The 19,794-nt window shown below is 41.6% G+C and overlaps 2 protein-coding genes across 35 annotated transcripts in view; one reads left to right on the top strand and one right to left on the bottom strand.

Moving 5' to 3' along the window:
- LRRFIP2 (LRR binding FLII interacting protein 2) overlaps positions 1-8,154 on the bottom strand; it is a 116,932-nt gene extending 108,778 nt beyond the window's left edge. For 19 of the 32 annotated variants that reach the window (XR_014064604.1, XM_081527277.1, XM_081527290.1 and 16 more), the window contains exon 1: positions 6,937-7,248. The gene's annotated coding sequence lies outside the window, so the exon portion shown is untranslated. Of the gene's footprint in view, positions 1-5,137; positions 5,222-6,936; positions 7,249-7,491 lie in introns of those variants that run through there. The other 13 variants (XM_081527278.1, XM_081527304.1, XM_081527297.1 and 10 more) reach the window with 4 other exon arrangements.
- On the top strand, positions 959-13,117 carry LOC145520582 (uncharacterized). 3 transcript variants are annotated; one of them, XM_081527343.1, is made up of 3 exons: positions 959-7,557; positions 11,759-11,864; positions 12,635-13,117. In XM_081527343.1, exon 1 carries the CDS (start codon positions 6,711-6,713, stop codon positions 7,488-7,490), a length of 780 nt encoding a protein of 259 aa, XP_081383469.1. In that variant the 5' UTR covers positions 959-6,710; the 3' UTR covers positions 7,491-7,557; positions 11,759-11,864; positions 12,635-13,117. The 3 variants fall into 3 exon arrangements, with proteins under 3 accessions (XP_081383469.1, XP_081383471.1, XP_081383470.1); XM_081527345.1 differs by lacking the exons at positions 11,759-11,864; positions 12,635-13,117 and adding an exon at positions 8,211-10,440; XM_081527344.1 differs by lacking the exons at positions 11,759-11,864; positions 12,635-13,117 and adding an exon at positions 8,134-10,440.
- Positions 13,118-19,794: the final 6,677 nt, after the last annotated feature.

Below are 19,794 nucleotides of genomic sequence, written 5' to 3'. Positions count from 1 at the left end.
TTATTGTTGAATGGGTAAAGAGTTTCCCTTTGGGAAGAGGAGACAGTTCTGGAGCTGGATGGTGGTGATGGCTGCACAACAATGTGAATGTACTTAATTGTATACTTTACAATGCTGAAAATGGTAAATTTTATGTTACATATATTTTACCACAATTAAAAAACCACTTTGGATAGAGAGCAAAGGATGAGTATAGAATGACAGCAGGATGGACTCTTCTCATTTCCTTGACTATCCACTTGGATAAGGGAAAAAACATCTAATATAAATCGGATTTTTTGGGACTTCCCTGGTGGTAGGTTGGTCAAAAGTCTACCTGCCAATGCAGGGGACACAGGTTTGATCCCTGGTTCAGGAATATCCCACATGCTGGGGGGCAATTAAGCCTGTGGACCACAACTACTGAGGCCTGTGCTCTAGAGCCCACGCTCCGCAACGAGAAGCCAGTGTGCTGAGAAGCGCACACCACAGCTAGAGTAGCCCCCGCTCACCACAACTTGCAAAAGCCCCTGTGCAGCAACGAAGACCCAGCGGAGCCAAAGATAAATAAATATTTTTTAATGGATTTTTTTTCTATTTTTAGTCCTATAACCTTTGGATCATTTAGTATGCTTACTAATTATGTTGTAATTATACAAGAAATAACAGAATAAATACAATTTTGTTACTATAAGTGATTAAACCATTTAACAGAGAAATAAACACTTGAACATCCTAATTCCCTGCACACAGCATAGTTTAACTGCTCCTAGCTGTTAAAGTGTTTCTATTGAGGAAAGTGGGAAATGGAGAAAGAATCAGAAAGTGAACAGAACAAACAACTTAGAAGTTAAATTTGTTTCCTAAAGCAGTAATTTTATATCCAAACTAGTTAAAAATTTCCTGTTACTACTGAAGGAAAACTAAGATATAGAAGGTTCAAACTGAAAACAATGGGAAAAGATGACTGTGATTTTTATTTATTTTTTTGACTGTGATTTTTAAAGGAGGATTTTAATAATCTATTTCTGAGAAAATAAAAACACCCTGATAAGCCCTTGACCTTCAAGGGTTTCCCAACCTCTCTTCCGCTCTCCCTCTCTGCTCGGCTCTAATCTCACTCTTATTTTGGAGAAGGGGAAGGCAGAGACAGGGAAGGGATATAACAGGATAACAGGAATATGACAGATAACAGGAAGAGAGAAGAGAGAAAAACAGTGATTGTTTTTTCTACTCACACTGAGTACTAAATACATCATCATCATCAAATGCTAACAATCCAAATTTCTGAGGGAAAGGAAAAACTCAATTTTCTGGAGTGCCAGCCTACTCTAAAGCACAAGAAAGGAAACTGTCTGTAGGTTTTGCATCTATAAATGAAGTCTGTATGCCAAATTCTTCAAACAACCTCCACTTTTATCAAGGATTTGGATAAATATGGTGACATGAGCCTTGATCAAAAAAGTGGCACACTAACCTCGTTAACAGCTTTCTGGCCTAAGAAGCTCTGAGATCAGTTAAAGAACTTCAAACCCAAGCACTTTATTCACTAAGTACGGAAACACCAAGGTTTCATGAGAAAGCATCTGGTACTGAAAGGCAGCTCTGCTGGGACACAGCATCTGGTAATAAACCAAAAGTTTAGAGCGAGAACTTTCTGATATTGTACACGGGGTTGCACAGTTCTATGGGAAGAAGAGAATGAGAATTCAGGAAGCAGCTTATTTCTCTGTATGAACTCAATAATCCTTTTTAACAGCCCATCATTCCCAGAGACAAGGTCTCTGAACTGGACTACTATTTCAGCTCGGGGCATGGCCTCCCTATTGGGGTAAGAGTAATGTTTTTTCCCATGGTGTAGAACACTACCCTGCTCCTTGCCAAGCACTCAGAACCAGACATGACATCAATACTGTGCTCCTCCTCGTGCACATTCTTCTACAATGCTGCCCTCGTTAGTTTTCCTTGATCAAGCTCATCCCGTACAAAGGGAAAACAAAAAAAACCTGGATCTTAGACATGCATGCTAAGCACATTTTCACCCCCAAACTGAGCCTTAATCTTCTGAAGGCAAATGTCCTTTATAAGCTCCCTCTTCTGTTGCCATCTTCCTAAACCGCAGGCCTTGCTGACTTGCAGTGGGGCCAGGACAGATTGTGGTTATGTGGTAGGTTCTGTCAGGAGAGCTTTGACAAGGCCTCGAAATAGACCCTGGGCACCGGCCAAGGAAACTGCCACTTGGACTGTCCCAACTCTGTCCTCATACATTAGTTCCTCAGCACTTCCTACCTGCCCCCGCCCCTGCCCAGTCTCTCATTTTAAAAGAGGAAAGATTCTTGAACTCTTGCTAGTTCTTGAGTGAGCTGTATAACATTGAAATTAAAAATGAAAATCTTCCTTATTCTGCTTAGGAACACTTTGCAGAATAAAGACTAAATCTGTACCTACCTTCTGCCTCGAGAAATTAATCCATTAATAGCATTCTGGTTTGTAAAATGATTTTTGGATCTCAAATCCCACAGAGGTTTATTTTATTATAAATAGATTAGGGTGTGGAAGGTAAAGGAAGCGAAAAAATAGGCCATTTATTTCCCATGTGACTAATATATGGCAGCAGACTTCTGCAGGGCAAGAAGTGAAACTGTATACAATTTTTTTAATTGATATTGGTCATAAAATCCTAAAACAATCAAGCTACTACAAAAGGTACTCATTTAACTAGTATTACCAAATATACATGAAGTAGTTTGTCTATAATAGCACAGTCTTCAAAGTACAGTGCTTCTACCTTTACCAGTATAAACAAAATTACCCAGCTGTCACTCTAAGGTGCTTAAAATTACCTTATAAAATACACTTGCAGTATATTTTTAAATTGCAAGGAGTAGAAAGAATACAAAGTAATTAACAGCTCTTTTCTCCTACAAGGTTAAGAAAGGTAATTTCTATTATAAAATAAATCCCAATATAAGCTTGAAATAAATTTTTAAAATTTCACAATTTAAGTCCAAACCTTGCACTCACACTTCCAGAAATAAATTCCATATACACACTTACACACTACAGCAAAGGCTTACATATGAGTTATTCATTACAGCAGTGTTAGTAGAAAGCTAAAAACAACCTTGTTGTTGTAGTTTAGTCACTAAGTCGTGTTCGACTCTTTTACGACCCCACGGACTCTAGCCCACCAGGCTCCTCTTGTCCATGGGATTTCCCAGGCAAGAATACTGGAGTGAGTTGCCATTTCCTCCTCCAGTGGATCTTCCTGACCCAGGGATGGAAATCTGCATCTCCCGCATCGACAGGCGGATTCTTTACTGCTGAGCCCCCAGGGAAACCAAATGTCTGGAACAGGAAATGTTAAACTGTGGAAAGTGAGCAAGTTTTGGTTCATCTAGATTAGACAGGTCAGCTAGTCTTTTTTGAAAAATAGACGAACATATGTGCTAATATAGAATGATCTCTAAGACATATCAAAGGTCAGAATGAAAGGGACAGGGCATTTTTTTCTAAACACAGCAGATTATATATGGAAGAGAAATTTTGGAGAGACACACAGGAAACCATTAACCGGAAACCACTGCTTAGATTATGGAGTTGGGTGGCGGAGGGAGTCAAGCCTAGAAGTTTATCGTGGAAAGGAAACTTCCTTTTCACCATGTGACATTTTCTTTTAAAATGTTTTATCAATTTTAAAAAGTTCTACAAACAACTACTGAAGCCAGGAAGTGAGCACTCTCCTGCTATGGATGCCGTTTCTCCATCCCTTCTTAATCACCTGTACTCTTCTTATCTACTGCTCTTCCCATCTCTAGACCAAAACAAAAGCACACATATGGAGCAAATCTCAGAGCTTCCACAAGAAGCAGAATCCCTTCTCCATCCTCCAATCAAAATAAAGATATAACAGAACAAATGAAAAAGCATTAGCATACAATAAACCCAGTTTTTAGTCCAGTGTTGGATTCCTTTTAAGTCTGCCTTAATTTATTGAAGACCAGAAAGTTTTTAAAGTGAAAGCACAATGTGCAACACAAATCATTTCTAATGGTATCCTATCCTGTCTTAAAGAGAAAAAGTGGAGAAAAGGGCAAAGTTATTTTACCCTCAGGGTAAATTTTGCTCAACCCTTCTTTTTGAAGTTTTAAAAGTTGAGTTTTGAATGATGGTCATAAACTCTTTACTGTATTTCTAACTGAATTAGGCGGTACGTATTTCCGGTTAAAAGACCATCTCTCCATTCAGATTATCCAGAGAGCAAGCAAAGGCAAAGGTCTAGGCAATGGCCTATTTGTAGGTATGATGGAAAGTGAGCCTATGGTGAGGACAGAATGTGCTTCCTCTAAAACGATCCTCATCAACATTCCCAACATGCTGCAGGGAGATTTTTTTTCCCCCCCTATATATCATGGATTCTGTTCCTCTTCACACTAGGAGCAGGGTAAACAATTCACAAAGAAATTTGCAAGAAACTGCTCCCTCTCGTTTCTAATAAAGACCTGTTTTTGTTTTGAGAGAAAAGGAACCTACTTTGCCAAACATATTCTCAGAATCAGTTTTTCCCTTCATTGTGGAGATGCTTAAATCCTGACCTAAGAAGGATTCTCTTACAAACCTACCCATCAGGACTGTCAGTTCGGGTGGTTTCCACAAGGGATTTTCCAAAAGGGAATCTCTGTTCAATTGGAAACTGAAACTCTTAAGTCACTATTAGCTGGACAAAAATCAAAAGCAATATTAGGGAACGCTCTGAATATAAGAATGGATATCCAAGGAAATTAACCCAAAATTTAGTCCAAGAATTAAAAGAATTTACTAAGCAAGATCAACAGGGCAAATTTACCATTACTTAATAACTGATAATTAACTATACAGTTCTTTATAAATCAACATAAAATAAGCTGATTTCCAAAAAGAAGAAATCAAGGCTAAGAGTATCAAGAACTCTGTGATTCAAAGTCATTTTGCTTAGCAACACTTTAAAAGCCAAAAATGATCAAATTACATTCCAGTAATAAAAAGTTATTTCTAATTTAAAATGAATTCATTCCTCTAATGAATCACTACTTTAACATAGACTTTCTTCTATGACAGAACTTAAACAGGAGCTCTGTATAGTCTTCCCAGGTGTCTCAGTGGTAAAGAATCCACCCACCAGTGCAGCAGATGCAGGTGAGATCCCTGGGTCAGAAGATCCCCTGGGGCGAGGAAATGGCAACCCACTCCAGTATTCTTGTCTGGAGAATTCCACGGATTGGAATCTGGAGTCTGATGGACTAAAGTCCGTTGGGTCACAAAGAGTTGGACACAACTGAGCACATATAAAGTCTCATTCTACCTTTTTAAGGGCAGATTTTCCCCAAAGGGTAAGAAGGTCTTTCCCTCAAAAGACTGCTTGTTCTCTGTACTGCAGATTCTTTGAGTGAACTTTTTCCTACCTTAATGACGGTAGCTGTCCTTTTCACTGACATTTATTTTGTTTCTAGACATTTATCTTCCTGCAGTGGGTAAAATCACAACAATCCACTTAGGAACTAACAAACTATATTCTAAATCCAAAGCTTCTGCAAAAGTACACTATTTGTTTCTCTACCATACTTCATGACAATAATTAGGCAGCAACAAACCTAACAAAGCCTCAGTGCAACACTTCTAGGAGTGAAGGTATCTAATTAGACAGGCAGTAACAAACCTCAAACTTTCCTCTATTCCAAGTTTAAGAACCCTATCAATGATTCATTCACACAGCGAGTGACCTAACTTCCTCAATGAATCACACTTTCTGAAATTCTTATTCTACATGAATATAATACTGGATCATCATCTCTACATGTGTTGAACACAGCATGAAGTTGATTTAACTAAGTTAATTCTGTAAGACCTTCAAACCACAGCGAACCTCAAGTCCCTGCCAAGCAACACTTATCTGCAACACTTTGCCTTTTCCAACAATTGCACCTCTCCAAACAGATGCATCCCCAAAATAAACATTTAATCTTGAAACACTTATTTTAAACACTAATTAAGAACTGATTCATCCACACCCTGCCCTCCATCTCTCTGGTTCCACTACTGCATCCCCATTCTCCTCCCATTGTGATGCCATGAGAAAGTAATGTACACTGTTATCCTCACATTCAGCCTTTAATCAATGAACCTACACTACACTTTTTCTTTTTAGGGCAGAAGTGCTGACTCATTAAATGGAAACTCAAAGAAAATGAGCTACAAGCAGTTGAAGTTTAGGATCCCATTATCTCCCTGGCCAGGTCTCCACAGCCCGATATTTGTATCTCCCACGGTGGAAAAAGCAAAGCAAACACTTGAACTTTTTTTCCCCTGCCCGTCGAAGACAGAAAAAGAGATGGGTTTCCTTAGGTCCTCTGGCTTTCAGCAACATACCCATGGGCACGAGAAGCAGGCCCGGCTAGAGCTATATAACCTAACAATCTGGGTGTGAATAACACCTGGCATTAGTCAAGCATTAACCCTGACACTCCTAACAAGCGCTTGTTATGCTAGTGCTTCATTCAGTTCGGGTCAAGGAGGAAGAGAAAAAAAAAAAAAAGGAAAAATCCCATACAAGCTCTACGCCCTCCATCAGCCTGACACCTTTCCCCGGGTGGCCGGCCGGGGACAGACCGAGGGAGTGGTGCGTCGGGGAGAGGGACAAGGAGCCCTGAGCACCCAAAGCGCAGAGACAGCGGCCCGAGTTCATTTCTCCCACAATGGGAGTATCGCCGTCCCCGCTCGCGGATCGAGGCTGCGCGTTCGAGACCCGGCGAGATGCCCGAGGACGCCGCAGGCAGGGGCCGACCTCGACCCCGGGGGCCCGCCGGGGGTGGGCCTGGCCCCCAGCAGGGGTCGGCGGCAGCGCGGACCTCGCCGAGCTGCAGAGGCCAGGAAGCGGGGGCCCCGCTCCCCGCCAAGGCCGGCGGGAGGAGCGGCCCTTACCTGCGTCCGGGCGCGGGCTGTGGCTGCGGGCGCCGCCGGGAAGGGCCGGAGCGCGGCTCGCCGGCCGGGAGCCTGCCGGAGCGAAGGGCGAGGGGCGCGGAAGGTGGACTCGGTCCCAGGTCCCCGGCCAGGCGGGCCGGGCAGGACGCGGCGGCTCCCGGCGCCGACGGCCGGTCAGTCAGTCACGCCGGTGTCCCCTCGTTGCCGCGGCTGAGACAGCGGGAACCGGCCCCCGGGAGGAGCCGCAGCCCGAGCGGCGGGCGGCGGAGGCGGAGGAGGGGCGGGGCCACAGGGTCGGCGACCCGCTCACCCGGAAGTACTTGCGGTTGAGGCGGCGCGCGCTGCGCGACGGGGTTGACCCCCCGCGGCCGGCCGCGCGGCGACGGAGGAGAAGAGACTCGGGACCCCGAGTAGGGTGGGGGCTCGGGCGGCCTCGTGAGGTGGCTCCTGCAGGCCCGCGGGGCCCACCCCGCCCCTCCGCCCGGGGCCCACCCCGCCCCTGGGGCCCACCCCGCCCCTCCGCCCCCAGGACGGGGGTCGGGAATGTGAACTGACCCGCGTGCCCGTTGGAGGCTACCCCTGCCTCGGTCACCTCTAAACTGTCCGGCCGAGAGGGCTTGGGTGAGTGGGCCGGGGCGGCAGTTCTAACCGTTGGAACGTAGGTGGGTGGGTGCGGTCGAAGCGCTGGAAGCCTTATTTCCAAAATGAATGATTTTGAAATGATTTCCGGTGAAGAATGCTGGGGGCGGGGCTGGGGGGAAGATACAGAGTCCATTCAACAGCTGATGGACTCGGCCCTGGGTTCACTTTGAGAGTCTCTGTCGAGATCCACCAGCTTCAGGGCCCTGGAGAAAGACCCGAGTCCTGCTCTTTGGGAAGCTCGTCTTCTAGCGGGGTGGGCGGATTTAAGCAAATACGGTAATGACAGACTGCGGTGAGGTTCCGCAGGTGATACACAAAGGGGATGAGAGATCCTGTAGGCGAGACCTCGGGCAGGAGAAGACCTCCAGAGGGAAGTGGCAGTTGAGCAGCCTCCTGAGAAGGCGGCACAAAACACTTCGGCACAACTTGACATCCCGGGACAGTAGTAGGTTCCAGGACCCTGATTGCATGTTAAGAACCTGGCTCGAATGCCTTCTAAGGGCTGCTTGTGTGCGGCCCACCCCTGCGATTTCAGAAGGCTTGCTCACCTTTTAGAGTTCACGAGGGCTGGAGTGCGGCACTGCGAGGGAGGCGTGGATTACCGAACCACAGTTCTCTACATTCGTCTCTAGGCAGAGAGACACCAACAGGTGGCTTCATGGCAGGAGGATTATCATACCATTAGCCTGGGAAAGACGAAGCCTCTAACCTCGCGCTCTTTCTCTTTCCATGTCGCTGTTTTTCTCAGACCTGTGAACAAATATTGAAACTTGTTTTTACCTGGGATCAAGAGGGGCTTAATATCCCCAAAAGATCATACTATGTTACGATCTGAATAAAAGGATTAATGACGTGTTTTGCTAACTCAGTTAAACTAAAAAGCAGACTTGCAAGAGAGAACCTATTCAGGTACCTGAATAATACCACTAATCCAATAATGTTTATTAAATATTAGTTTATGTGACTGCATAATTAATGGAAAGACTGTTTGGAATGATATTAGGATTGGAAGGGACTTCCTTGGTAGTCCAGCGGTTAAGACTCCATGCTCCCAATGCTGGGGGTCTGGGGTTCAGACCCATGATTGGGGAACTATTAATAGATCCCACATGCCACAACTAAAAGATCAGGCATGTCACCAACAACAAGGAAAAAGATCCTTCTAGCCACAGCTAAGAGCTGGTGTAGCCAAATAAATAAATGTGCGTGTGTGTTTAGGATTAGATTCTCTTGCTTTTTAAAATTTTACTCCTTAGCCACTTACTTCACCTCATACCAAACTAACAGATAAAGAAAGGTCTTGCTGTGTCTTCTGGGAAAACTGGGAGGGAGCTCACACAGTATTTGCACAACATTCTACTAAACTCTTAAATATATTATCCCTTTCAGTACTAGGACCAACCTTGAGATATGGGGATTATTATACCCATTTTAGTAACAAAGTCATTGAGATTCAGAGAAATAATGATTTGCCTAAGGTAACAAAACTCGTAACTGAGAAAATCTAAAATTTGAAACTGAATTTGAAACTCTCGTCTTTCTGGCCCCAATACCCCTTTTACTTTATGCCATGTTGCTGTAATTTTAATATTTAAGAGGGAAATATAAGCGAAGCGTCCAGCCAAGCAAATGTCTATTGTAATTGTATTATGAAAGTATACTTTAAAGTGCTATAAGGCAATTTTGGAAATTCTCTGTGTTTTTATTTCTCCCACAGTAGGATATTTGCCATCTGTTACCCCAAAAAATGTTTCACTTGTTTTAAGAGTTTCTGATGTCATGTGTCTTTTGAAGGCTCCCAAGAATGTTCTGATGCTAACATTTTGTTATTGCAAGGGGATCCTTACTAAATGCATCACTCTGAACTGTTTCACAAGCAGTATTTCCCTGCACATTCTTTCCGTCAAAAATATGTGTTCCCAGATCTTTATGGAATATTCTGACATGTGAATGCCCCTAGGTCTGTGTGAGCTAGCTGCTTTAGGGACATATTAATAGATGAAGGAAAAATTATTTTTGAGCAATGAGGTGGTAGGATTTGTACATTTTTGTTCATTTCATATCAAATCCTTCACATTTTTTTTTTGATGATGTCAAGAAATAAAAGTTTTCCTTTCTCAAGAGCAGACACTCATTTTTTGCGGTTTTCACAAAATTGACTTTCGCAAACACTGCTATGTTTCACTCTACGCAACTCTCTGGAAAACGTTAGTTCAAACATTAAAAATAGGACGCTACTTTTCAGAGCCCAATCTTTTTATTAGTGAAGTGTGTGTATGTAAGCACACTTTGGAAGCATTTTTAAAATTTTTGTTAACTCCTTACAAACCTGTGGAAACCTAGCAAAGCAACTGTCTTTGCTTACTTGTATTTGCTTTAAGTTCTGTTTCCAAAAATGCTTTCTTATCTGGATTTACTACTTTTTCTTGCTTTCCTTTTTTTGGTGAGGAGGGGAATTCTAGACTTACAAGAAGTTACAAAATTAATACAGAAAAGTCCTGTTTACTCTTTATCCAGTTTCCCCCGTTGGCAGCATCTTATATATCTATAAAACATTATTAAAACTAAGAAATTGACATTTCACTGTCTTTTGGTTATTAGTTTCTTTTTGCGTTTCATCATATTAAAAATTTACCATTTTGCAACAGTTCATTTCTGGTATATTTGGCTCTTCCCCCTTTCCTGAATTAGCAAATGATAATAAGCTTTCCACAGTGCTTGTCTAGAATTACAAGCTTACTAAAAAATTTTGAGAGTCAACACACTTAAATGTGATTTCTTTGTAAGATTTTTGCTTTTTCTGCTTATACTGTACCATATCTTCCTGTCCTAATAAATCTATAAATTTATACAACTTGCAAATGTGTGTTTTAATATATATCCTCTGACCACTGAAATATTTGCAAAGAGATTTCTATTAAGGAATGCAAAAGTTCTCATTTGACAGAAAAGGGAAAAAATGTTTGTAAACATCTAATTATCCACATGAGAATGCTATGATCTGTTGGTTCGGAAGCCATATCTCATGGCTAATTCTGACTCCATCTGGATTCTCCTAGCGAGAGCAGCTCATCCTTTACTCTACCAGACAGCAAACAAAGGAAAGAGAAGTGTAATTTCCTTTCTTCAGTCTCAGTGATGTAGGAAAGGTTGATGAGAGGGAAGAGCTTGGAGTTTTGTGTTGTTCAGTTACTAGGTCGTGTTTGACTCTTTACGACCCCATGGACTGCAGCACGCCAGGCTTCCTTGTGCCTCACCATCTCCTGGAGTTTGCTCAGATTTATGTCCACTGAATCAGTGAAGCTATCTAACCATCTCATCCTCTTTTGCCCCCTTCTCCTTTTGCCTTCAATCTTTCCCAGCATCAAGGGGTTTCTTGTAGGTATCAGTTATGTATAAATGCCTCATCACAATAGGCAAATGATGGCTCTTCTGCATTGTATGCTCTGTAAATGAGTAAGCAAACATCCTTCATATTAGGGCTCATTTAGCAAACTTATTTGCCTACTGTGTACCAGGCACCCAGTTTCACACTGGTAACATAGGAACAACAGGGTCTATTTTTAAAATGAGTACTAAGCTCTTCCTATGTGCCAAATACTTCCCAGATGTTAGGGATTCAAGGAGGAGTAAAAAGAAAGCTGTGTTTCCTTCTCTCATGAAACTTACTGTCTGGTAAAGGAGATAATCACACAAAATTCACTCTATAATCCTAATAGGTGTTACTAAGGGTAGGTATGTGGTGCCTGAGGGTGAGGAGGCGGTAGAAGACCCCAGACTGAAGCTGCAGCTGATCTCTTGCTGATGCTTGGAGATGCGGCACCAATAGGAGCACTGAGCCCTGACTGGGTGCATTCTCACGGGTTTCTTAGTCTGACACATGCACAGAGAAGGCCCTCAGTCTAGGGGAAGGGCAGAAGGAGGCAGAAGTCCCCAGCTGGAATCCATCTCGGCTGAGAAATGCGTGCCCACACCAGGACCAAGTGAGAAGATGATCGGCCAGAACCACCCCCGCCCCAGAAAACTGCCCCCATGTTAACAGTCTAAGCCGACCCTGTTGGGGGCAACTCACTCCAAGCTCACCAGTGTGCTCCCTCTATATTACTCTGTTTTTTCCACACATACTTTGTTTCTTCCACACATACTGTGTTTTTAATAAGTGCTTTTATCTTTTCCACAGGCTTGGTCTATTTTCTTTCATCAAAGGAAACAAGAGCTGAGGTCCTTCTTCCAGCTTTTCACCACCAGAATCAAGGGCATTAAAGTGGAATTCAGTCTAATCTGAGGTATCAGAAATGACTTCTAGTAAGAGATGCTCTAAGCCAAGATTTAAAACCACCTCAGAGTGAACTCAGTGCAGAAGTTGGGGAAGAGCAAGGAAGACCACAAAGACCTCACAATGGGACAAGCAGAGTCCCAGGGACTAAAAAAAAATGAGGGAGATGATGCGAGATGAGTCTAGAGAACTAAGGGGCCACATGCAGGGACCTACAGTCTTCCTAAGGATTCTTATCTTCATTTTGAAAGTAACGCAAACAAATTAGAGAGTTTTTAGTAGGAATGACATGATCAGACTGTGTTTTTAATGATCACCTTGACTTCCGTGTAAACAATTCATTCCTTAAATAAATATGTCCTCAGTGCATACTACAGGCCAAGAACTGGTCTGCGTCCTGAGTCCACAGCAGTGGACAAACGCAGACTTCCTGTTTTTGAGAATCTCATAGGCCATACATAAATAGTACATAAGATGGTGAGAAGTGCTGTCAAGAATATTGGAACCCAGGGACTTCCCTGGCAGTCCAGTGGCTAAGACTCCATGCTTCCAGTGCAGGGGGCCCAGGTTCAATCCCTGGTCGGGGAACTAGGTCCCATGTGCAGCAACTATGACTTTTCATGCTGCAACTAAGACCTGGTACAGCCAAATAAATATTATTTTTAAAAAAGAATATTGGAACCCAGGTAAGAATAAGAGGATTAGGGTCTAGTTGTTTTATTAGTTTGAACCATATGAAATTACTGCTCTCTTTGCACCTTTTTTCTCTTTTAATCTCAGGATGATATTTAGTTTATGTGGCACAGCTGAGTAGAATGACATTAGAATTACATCATTCAACCTAACAGTTGGAAGAGTCAGAGAAGTCCTAATGAGGTGACCCAAAGAGGCAAGCCATGCAAAGTCATGGCAAGGAGAGACTTCCAAGCAAAGGGACAGCAAATGCAAAAAATGTACTTAGAGTGTTTGAGGAACAAAGAGGAGGCCAATGTGGCTGAAGAGTAATGGACAAGAGGGAAGATCGGTAGCAGGGGCCAGAGTGTGCTGGGTCTTGTAGACCATGGTATGAAATTTGCTTTTCTTCTTTGAATGAGATGAGCTGTTGATGAATTTTGACCAGAAGAGCTGCATAAACTGTCATTTTTAAAAGGACTGTTCTGTTCATGGTAGATTCTAGGAAGCCAGTATACAGATGGATCACTGTAAAATCTTTCAACTTTGCTGTGTTTAAATTTTTTTTTAATAAAATAAGACTTTCCTCTGCTGGATTGTAAACAGACTTTGGTGGGGGGGCATGGAGGGTGAGATCAGGAAAACCCATACTGCAATAATTCACACAGGAGTGGAGACAGAAAGAAATGGTTAGATTCCAAATAAATTCTGAAGATAGAGCCAATAAACTTTGCTTATAGAATGGATTCCAGATGTGAGAAAAAATGATTTAAGGTTTTAGACCTGAGCCACTGGAAGGATGGGGTTGCTATCTTCTGAAATCTGGAAGGAAGTTTATTCAAACAGATTTGGAGGAGAAGACTTTTGGGACAAGGTGAGTTTGCGATGCTTGTTGGACATCTAAGTGGAGATACAAATAAGCAACTGAATATACAATCAGTAATTCACAATAAGCATTAAGATAAAGATCAATGCCTTGAGAATTAAATGGAAATACTCAGTTGCACCTAAAGCCTGTGACTCATGCTGTTGTTCTAGGCTAGTTTTGTTTGTAAGTAGTTAACAGTTACTTCATATTACCATTCAGAATATTTATACACATTACTATGTTCTGTTCACTTAATGCATTACTATCTGCTATTCACAGTTTTGTTTTTTAATTTTGGTCTTGTTTAAACAGATTATACATTTCTTGAGAAAAGATCTATTTTCTCTTGCACACTTCACAATGCCATATCACAGACATTTTATAATGCTCATATGATAAATTATTGGAATGTAGAGTTTGCTGTTGTTTTTTTTTTTTTTTTTTCTCCATGGGTTTACATGTGTTCCCCTTCCCGAACCCCCCACCCACCTCCCTCCCCCTCCCATCCCTCTGGATCATCCCACTGCCCCGGCCCCGAGCCCTTGTCACATGCATCGAACATGGAATGGTGCTCTGTTTCACATATGACAATACACATGTCTCAATGCCATTCTCCCAGAACGGCCCACCCTCACCTTCTCCCTCAGAGTCCATAAAATTGTTCCATGCATCTGTGTCTCTCATTCTGTCCCGCATATAGGGTTATCGTTACCATCTTTCAGATTCCATATATATGCATTAGTATACTGTATTGTTGTTTTTCTTTCTGGCTTACTTCACTCTGTATAATGGGCTCCAGTTTCATCCATCTCAGTAGAACCGGTTCAAATGTATTTTTTTTAATGGCTGAGTAAGAGTTTGCTGTTGTTATCATAAAGCATCCATTTTCTTACAAATATTTAATTTGGGCACTTGTAGCTCTCCTATGAAAATAAGGGTAGAATTGTGATTTTCAGTCTATTGCACCTCCACGCCCATATCAGGTCAGATAAATAAAAGAGCCTTTTTATATGACCTACTTAAACTCAAAAGCTTTTGCACAGCAAAGGAAACAAAATGAAAAAAGACCCCAGATTAGGAGAAAATATTTGCAAATGATGTAACTGACAAAAAAACCTACAAACAGCTCATGGTACTTAACAGCATCAAAATGAACAACCCAATCCAAAAATGGGCAGAAGACCTGCATAGACATTTCTCCAAAGAAGACATACAGATGGCCAAAGGGCACATGAAAAGATGTTAAACATTGCCAATTATTAGAACACCCCTAATTATTACTGAGAAATGCAAATCAAAACTACAATGAGGTATCATCTCACACCAGTCAGAATGGCTATCATCAAAAAATCCACAAATACTGGAGAGGGTGTGGAGAGAAGGTAACCATCTTACACTGTTGGTGGGAATGTAAATTGGTACAGCCACTATGGAGAATAGTATGGAGGTTCTTAAAAAAACTAAAGGTAGGGCTATCATATGACCCTGCAATCCCACTCCTGGGCATATATCCAGAGGAAAACGTGGCCGAAAAGGATAACTGCTCCCCAGTGTTCACGGCAGCACTGTTTACAATGGCCAGGACATGGAAGCCACCTAGATGTCCATTGACAAAAGAGTGGATAAAGACAACACTGTACATAAACACAATGGAGTATTATACAGCCATTAAAAAGAATGAAATAATGTCATTTGCAGCAATATGGATGAACCCAAGATTGTCATTCTGAGTCAAGTTAAAGTCAGATAAGCAGAAACATTGTATGACATATGCAGAATCTAAAAAGATATGACACAAATCAACTTGTTTAAAAAACAGAAACAAACTCACAGACCTAGACAAGGAACTTAGGGTTGACGGGGAAGGATGGGGGGAAGGGATAGTTAGGAAGTTTGAGGTCAAAATGTACACACTGCTATATTTAAAATGGATAACCAATGAGGACCCACTTTGCTCAATGGTATGTGTAAGCTGTAGCCTGCCAGGATGTTCTGTCCATGGGATTATCTCAACAAGAATACTGGAGTAGGTTTCCATTTCCTCCTCCAGGGGAATCTTCCTGACCCAGGGGTTGAAATTGTGTCTCCTGAAGCTTTTGTACTGGCAGCTGGATTCTTTACTCACCTAGGGGAGAAGGGATCCATGTATATGTATGGCTGAGTCCCTTTGCTGTTCACCTGAAACTATCACAGCATTGTTAATTGGCTGTAATCCAATACAAAATAAAAAGGTTAAAAAAAGAGAGAGCCTTCTTAGAAAAAAGAAAGGCTCAGCTCTCCTCCATGTTAGCTTAAAACTCAGACTTCATGTGATAGCAAGACAGTTCCCAACAAGTTCAAGTATACATGCACCCAGTCCAAGTCCAGCAAGAAAGAAATCCTTCCCTGTAGTCTTGGATTCACTAACAGAACCAATATGGCTACCTGCCCATCCCTTAAATTACTGAGCTTGGAAAATTCTGTGCTGTGATTGGCCAAATATGAGTCATACACTTTACCTCTGGTTCACCCAAAGAGCATGGACTATGGAACAGGAGTGTTTCTCCAAAGGAAGAAAAAATGGATCACTGTCACGGAAATAAGGAAACGGATGAAAAAAAGTCAAAGTGTTAGTCACTTAGTTACGCCTGACTCCTTGTGACCTTACAGACTGTAGCCCGCCAGGCTCCTCTGTCCATGGAATTCTCCAGGCAAGAATACTGGAGTGGGTTGCCATTCCCTTCTCCAGGGGATCTTCCTGACCCAGGGGTCGAACCCAGGTCTCCTGCATTGCAAGCAGATTCTTTATAAGGAAGTGGACTTTGTTGTTGCTAAGTCATGTTCGACTCTTTGAGACCCCATGAACTACAGCACAGGCTTCCCTGTCCTTCACTATCTCCCGGAGTTTGCTCAGATTCCTGTCCATTGAGTCTGTGATGCTATCTAACCATCTCATTCTCTGCCACCCTCTTCTCCTTTTGCCTTCAGTCTTTTCCAGCATCAGGGCCTTTTTCAGGATGGATAGCGATGATCAAAAAACAATGCATACTATGCCTAGAACTGCAAAGGCCTAAGCGTTGTTACTTCCTTAGGCACTTGAAAGAAGTTGGTAATACCACGCATGCACTTTGAATCTCTTCTGATTCTGTCTACAATACTGCATGTCCCCCTGAATCATTCAGCTGTCACATACTCACTTGTCATTGCTGAATGAACCTCAACCAAAAGTAAATGCATGAACCTCAAAGTTAACCAGCTGGAAGGGTCAGTATCTCAGCACGTCACTTTCCAGGATACTCCCACCTAGGTACTGCAGGTAGTGTCTTGTCCTGCAGTTCTTTCCTATTGTCAGCCTGCCCGAAACATATTTATTTGCCCTCAGTACCCTGGAGGCAGGGTGGCTGCTAGCTAAGGTGCCTGGGAAACCACGGCAGAAGCAAGTGACAATGAATCAGCTTAAATTCATCTTCTAGAAGGATATTTACGTAGTGTAGAATCTTGAAAACAAAATGTATCTACAGATATGTCTTTTTACTTCACCGTTTCCATTTCTTTCTATACTAACAGGTTATTCCCCAGCCCCTCCGCCGCCTTCCCCTGCTGCAAGATGATCTAACTTGTATGGCATTTTTTTTTTTTTTAACATTTTAGTTCAAATGTTGCTGCAGTAGATGGATAACTTTGGTATAAAGGAAATGTTGACTCTACCTATGAGTCTGGAATTTGGGTCCCTCCTCCTCTTTGCTGCTTTCTTGGAAACCAAACATCACACTCTCTGTCCTAGGACCTGCTTCGAGTTGGTCATAAGACTGGCAGAAAATCAAGCCAAATGTAAATGAATGGTTGTTGAAGTTACTCTCATATCCTGGAGCTGTGTGTGTCACAAAACAGGCTGCTTTTATTAAGAAGCACAATTCTGATCAGAATCACTGCTCTGTGGTCCTGTTCACCAGAATTTCATGTTTGGAATCTGGATTGGAGTCTGGTTAGTTTTAAAATTTCTAATGTGAGAAAAGGTAACATAGGATAGTGTTAACCATGCACTTAGTAAACAGTATGTTCTAGATGATTCCAATATTGTTAATGCTATACGTAGAGAATTACAAGAAGAGATATCCAAATGTTAACATTAAGGAATGGAATTATCAATGATTTAACTTGATTGCTTACTTTTCAAAATAGTCCTAGATGACATGTACCACATCTGTCTCAGATAAACTAATTCTTAGAGAAAGAATAGTGTATCATACCAATATCCCAGAGTCAAAATATGCAACAAATACAAGTGAAAAATACATCTAATGGGGCTTCTCACTGCTCAAAACCAGTGTGGATCTTTTTCTTGCTTGGCATACATCATTTGTTCTTTTCTTTAAAAAAAGCAAACCATATCCTGGATTCTCGGGAGTAAATGGCTCCTGCCTTCCTAGAATTAACTAGCTAACTAACCAACTAACTGTTTATTGGAGAAATAAGCCGACAGCAAACCAAGGGTGTTACAGTTGATAACAGTTTTATGCATCCCAAATCCAAACACCTAACCCTCCTTTTCTACAGAATAAATTCTGTCCTTGGCACATCAGGGCTTCTGTCACAGCTCAGTTGGTAAAGAATTCCCCTGCAATGTAGGGGACCCTGGTTCAATTCCTGGGTTGGGAAGATCTGCTGGAGAAGGGATAGGCTACCCACTCCAGTATTCTAGGACTTCCCTGGTGGCTCAGCTGGTAAAGAATCCTCCTGCAATGCAGGAGACCTAGGTTTGATCCCTGGGTTGGGAACATCTCCTCGAGAAGGGAAAGGCTACCCACTCCAGTATTCTGGCCCGGAGAATTCCATGGACTGTAAAGTCCATGGGATTGCAAAGAGTCGGATACAACTGAGCGACTTTCATTCACTTGGCGCACATCAGATGACAAGCATGTTGAACGGTCTCATGGCAGCACTCCCTGCTGGATAATGCTTCAGTTTGAGCCTCATCCCTATCGTTCACACGGCAGTTTTCAATTATCAGAGCATCGTTCAATTATTCAAGTATTCACACACACAGAAAACAAAGTTAGGGTTACCACAAGGAAAGGGGGATGGATGAGTTAAGAAGTTGTGATTAACATACATACACCACTATGTGTAAAATAGATAACAACAAGGACCTACTGTATAGCACAGGGAACTATACTCAATATTTTGTAATAAACTATCAGGGAAAAGAATCTGAAAAAGAATGTATGTGTAACTGAGTCACTGTGCTGTACACCTGCAACTAATACAACATAGTAAATCAACTATACTTCAATTTTAAAAAAAGAAAAAAATGATTTGCGTGCTTACTTGCCCTTATTTTATAAAAAATGAAAGTCCAAATACTAGTTACAGGAAGTGTAGATTGTATAAGTGTAATTTGAATGATACAAAGATGAAATTGTTAAGTGTGCCAGAAGGAGTGAATCTCTAGCTTTAACCAGACAATCAGGCATTCAAGATTGTAAACAGAGTAAAAGAAAGAAGAAAGTCAGAGAGCAAGAAAATCCTGGAAATATTCATCGTTAAATGTTGTAGCTAAAAGTTTAGGTATGTTTAGAGATTTTGATCTCACGTCTTAGCTCTGTAGGAAAGGATTCCTCCTAAAACAAGTAAGTTTGTTTGATTTTTAGATACATTTGCAGGTGTGCTTTATGTTTGAAAGTTGGAACTGCCTTTGGTTTTCACCATTGACTGTAGAATGTATTCTAAATCAATTACCACGTCAGTGATGTTAACATCCACAAGTTTATAGTGATATTAAGAAAAGAGAGAACTTACAAGCCATCTATAAGTTGCTATCGTAAGTTGCTAAATTATATATTAATGGTAAAAGAAGAGGAAAAGTAAAATATGCATTCTGTCTTTCTTAGACAAATTGTAGTTTAGGGTAGCCAAAGAGTTGTTAAGGAAAAGTCTTTCTGTATGAAATATTTCCTACTAATAAATGTAAAAGAAATGATTTAAAAAATCATTTCAGAAACAAAAAAAAATATATTTAAATAACAATCATCAATGGCTGCTAAAACCATTGAATGAAAGATTGATGGATAGAGTTTTAACGGATGGATTGGGTAGACAACACCTGGACCCACTGATCAATTGTAACATCACTAAGAGTTGAATAACCATACATCATACATGTCCTAAAGTGGTGCAATCAACAATATACTGAGTCACCTATGAAGTACTTTTGCCATTCCCCCAAATACTTTGAGTTTGAATCCAGTCAGTCCTACAAATATAGCTATCAGTTTATGGGGAAAAGGGAGAATGAACAATTCAGGAAAGTGTCAAACACCACCAAGAAGATGTAACCAACTAACCCAAGAATGTGGAGAGTTCTACAGGACAAATGAGAAGATTTCCTCAATAAAGAAATTTACCTGAATAAGAGATTTAG

This window comes from Giraffa tippelskirchi, chromosome 9 (assembly GCF_054371585.1).
Source record: "Giraffa tippelskirchi isolate mGirTip1 chromosome 9, T2T-mGirTip1v1.2.pri, whole genome shotgun sequence".
NCBI classification, from domain to species: Eukaryota; Metazoa; Chordata; class Mammalia; order Artiodactyla; family Giraffidae; genus Giraffa; species Giraffa tippelskirchi.
Note: the sequence above shows the minus strand (reverse complement) of the source record. Positions and strands in the feature narration are given on the sequence as shown.